The 3,018-nt window shown below is 52.6% G+C and overlaps 1 protein-coding gene across 1 annotated transcript; it reads left to right on the top strand.

Moving 5' to 3' along the window:
- The first annotated feature begins 552 nt into the window (after positions 1-552).
- On the top strand, positions 553-1,860 carry FOXB2 (forkhead box B2). The gene has a single exon (XM_051966626.1). The coding sequence runs from the start codon at positions 553-555 to the stop codon at positions 1,858-1,860; it is 1,308 nt and encodes a 435-aa protein (XP_051822586.1).
- The last annotated feature ends 1,158 nt before the right edge of the window (positions 1,861-3,018 follow it).

Genomic DNA, 3,018 nt, shown 5'->3' with positions numbered 1-3,018 from the left:
AAAAAGACTTCTCTTCCTTCCTCTCTGTTGTCCAGTTCCCTCTCCTTCACTGACTTGGAACGCTGGGGGTTTTTTCCCCCACTGCTGAGGGGAAAGGTAGTGGTGGGTTTGTTGGGGAGGAGTGGAAAGTTCCCCTTCACTTTCTGCACAGTCACTAGCCCCAGCACCTTCGAGTTCTACGTCTCAACTGCACTGCACATCGACTCCGCAAGAACCTAGAGGAGGAAAGTGGGGTGTGGTGAGGGTGGAGTGGTAAAGCTGGCGTGCTTCAGTCGGGACATAGCTGCCTTGATCGCCACCGTCGGGGCAAGAAGTTGGCAGCTTGTGAACCTAGAGTTGCCGCGGAAGTACAGGAGCATAGTGGGCATCTTAGAGAAGCCAGGCAAGAGAACAAGAGAGGGACTCAGAGGAGGCTGGGGAAAGGGGGAAGTAGTAGAAGAGGAAGGCAGACAAGGTGGGGGTAAGTGGGGTGAGGGTTAAGGGAGGGGGAGGGTGGGGAGAAGAGGGAGGTGCTGAGGTCTAGAGTGGGTGGGAGGGAGGGTGGAGGGGGCAATGCCTCGTCCAGGAAAGAGCTCGTACAGCGACCAAAAGCCGCCTTACTCTTACATCTCCCTGACCGCTATGGCCATCCAGCATTCGGCTGAGAAGATGCTGCCCCTAAGCGATATCTACAAGTTTATCATGGAGCGCTTCCCCTACTACCGGGAGCACACGCAGCGCTGGCAAAACAGTCTGCGCCACAACCTCTCCTTCAATGACTGCTTCATCAAAATCCCGCGGCGTCCCGACCAGCCCGGCAAGGGCAGCTTCTGGGCGCTGCACCCCGACTGTGGAGACATGTTTGAGAATGGCAGTTTCCTGCGGCGCCGCAAGCGCTTCAAGGTGCTGCGCGCCGACCATCCGCACTTGCACCCGGGGGGCTCAGCTGCGACCAAGGGCGCGGGGGGCACGGGGCCTGGAGGACACCTCCACCCGCACCATCCTCACCACCCTCACCACCACCACCACCATCACCACCACCATCCCTCGGCTCATCATCACCACCACCACCCGCCGCAGCCGCCGCCCCCACATATGGTGCATTATTTCCACCAGCAGCCTCCCGCTCCTGCCCCGCAGCCCGCACAGTCGACGCACCTCCAGTCCCAGCAGCAGCAGCCGCAACCACAGCCACAGCCGCCTCCGCCGCAACCACAGTCCCAATCACACCCCGGTAAGATGCAGGAGGCGGCAGCTGTGGCAGCCGCCGCTGCGGCCGCAGCGGCCGCGGCAGTGGGCAGCGTAGGCAGGCTCTCTCAGTTCCCCCCCTACGGGTTGGGGTCGGCGGCTGCAGCAGCGGCTGCTGCTGCAGCCTCATCTTCCGGCTTCAAGCATCCATTCGCCATCGAGAACATCATCGGAAGGGACTACAAGGGTGTGATCCAGGCAGGCGGGCTGCCCTTGGCGTCGGTGATGCATCATCTTGGCTACCCCGTGCCTAGCCAACTCAGCAATGTGGTCAGCTCCATGTGGCCACACGTCGGGGTCATGGATTCTGTAGCCGCGGCAGCGGCTGCAGCAGCGGCCGCTGGAGTACCAGTGGGTCCAGATTACGGGGCATTTGGGGTGCCAGTTAAGACCCTGTGCCATCCTCCTGGACAGACTCTACCTGCAGTACCCGTCCCTATTAAGCCCACCCCGGCCCTGCCACCTGTAGCCGCCCTGCCCCCCGCACTGACGGTCAATGCTCCGCCGCCACCGCCTCCACCCATCTGTCCTTCTGCGGCAGCCTCGCCGGCTTCCACTCTACTGGAGCAGACTCCCCCCAATTCGGCGGAAAACAAGAGCAATTCCTTACATTCGGTGCTGGTGCACTCTTAAGACATATGAATAGGGATGGGGAAAGTGAATTCACTAGAGATATTGGACAGGCAGGCAGGACTTCCTTCTTTTTCCAGTAGGGAAAAGTAGATGACGAAGTAGAAGAGAGAGGGAGAGAGAGAAAGAGAGAGAAGGGGGGAGAGGGAGAGAAAGGGAGAGAGAGAGAGAGAGAGAGAGAGAGAGAGAGAGAGAGAGAGAGAGAGAGAGAGAGAGAGAGAGAGAGAGAGAGAGAGATTTTGAACTAAGAATGTATTTAAACAAACACAAAAAGTGGATGCTTAAATGGGTTTTAATAAATATAACACTTCTGGTGTCAGTGTTTATACTATGTTGTACAATCAGATTACTGAGAGCCAATTTTCAGGTAAGAGTTTATATATTGTTATTAATACTATAAATAAGTTATGTGAAGAGTGATCAAAGACAAGGTGGTGGGAGAAAGCTTTATTCTGTGCCAAACTGAATTCAATTATGGTCTTTCTTGGACCAAAGTTCCTGAGGTCCGGAGTGGACCAAGTGGTGAGTTTCAAAGAAGTTCATGGTGAAATCCATGCTGAAAGGTGTAAAAAATAGATAAGACTATCATGTAACAATTATACCTTTCTTGAATTTTTTTTAACATCAATATCCAAGAAAAAATCAGTCAAAGAAATCTCATTGTAGAAGGGGAAATGGATTTTCCCTCGTTTATTCCCTTTCCTTGGTTCCTTTACGCCTGGGTATAGGGGTAGAGAGATGACGGATTGAAATCTTTAATAAAGTCCATACTTTCTTTTAAAAGAACACAAAGTATCTTTGGGAAAGTCAGTTGAGTTTCTCGGCTCTCTCCAGGGGGGAACTTGGAAGGGTGGCAAGAGCAACTAAAGCAATTAGCCTGCACAATGGGGAGCAACATGGGATTAAAAAGTAAAAGCCCCGATTCCAGAAGTAAAGTTTGGAGAAATAAAATCCAAGTGAAACGGAGAAACAAGAACTTCAAACTACAGATGAATTTCTCAAATCGAAGAAATCCCTTTAAGAATCTTGGGATTCTACTTTAGAAAGAGAGAAAGAGAATTTTGTAGCTAAATACCCTTCTGTGAGTACTATATTTCACAGGTCCATTGGAAACACATGTTGGCTATTATGTTTTGTCTTACCTTCTACCACAAGGCAAGG

This window comes from Antechinus flavipes, chromosome 1 (assembly GCF_016432865.1).
Source record: "Antechinus flavipes isolate AdamAnt ecotype Samford, QLD, Australia chromosome 1, AdamAnt_v2, whole genome shotgun sequence".
Lineage (NCBI taxonomy): Eukaryota > Metazoa > Chordata > Mammalia > Dasyuromorphia > Dasyuridae > Antechinus > Antechinus flavipes.
The sequence above is the reverse complement of the archived record's forward strand: the minus strand, read 5'-3'. Positions and strand labels throughout refer to the sequence as shown.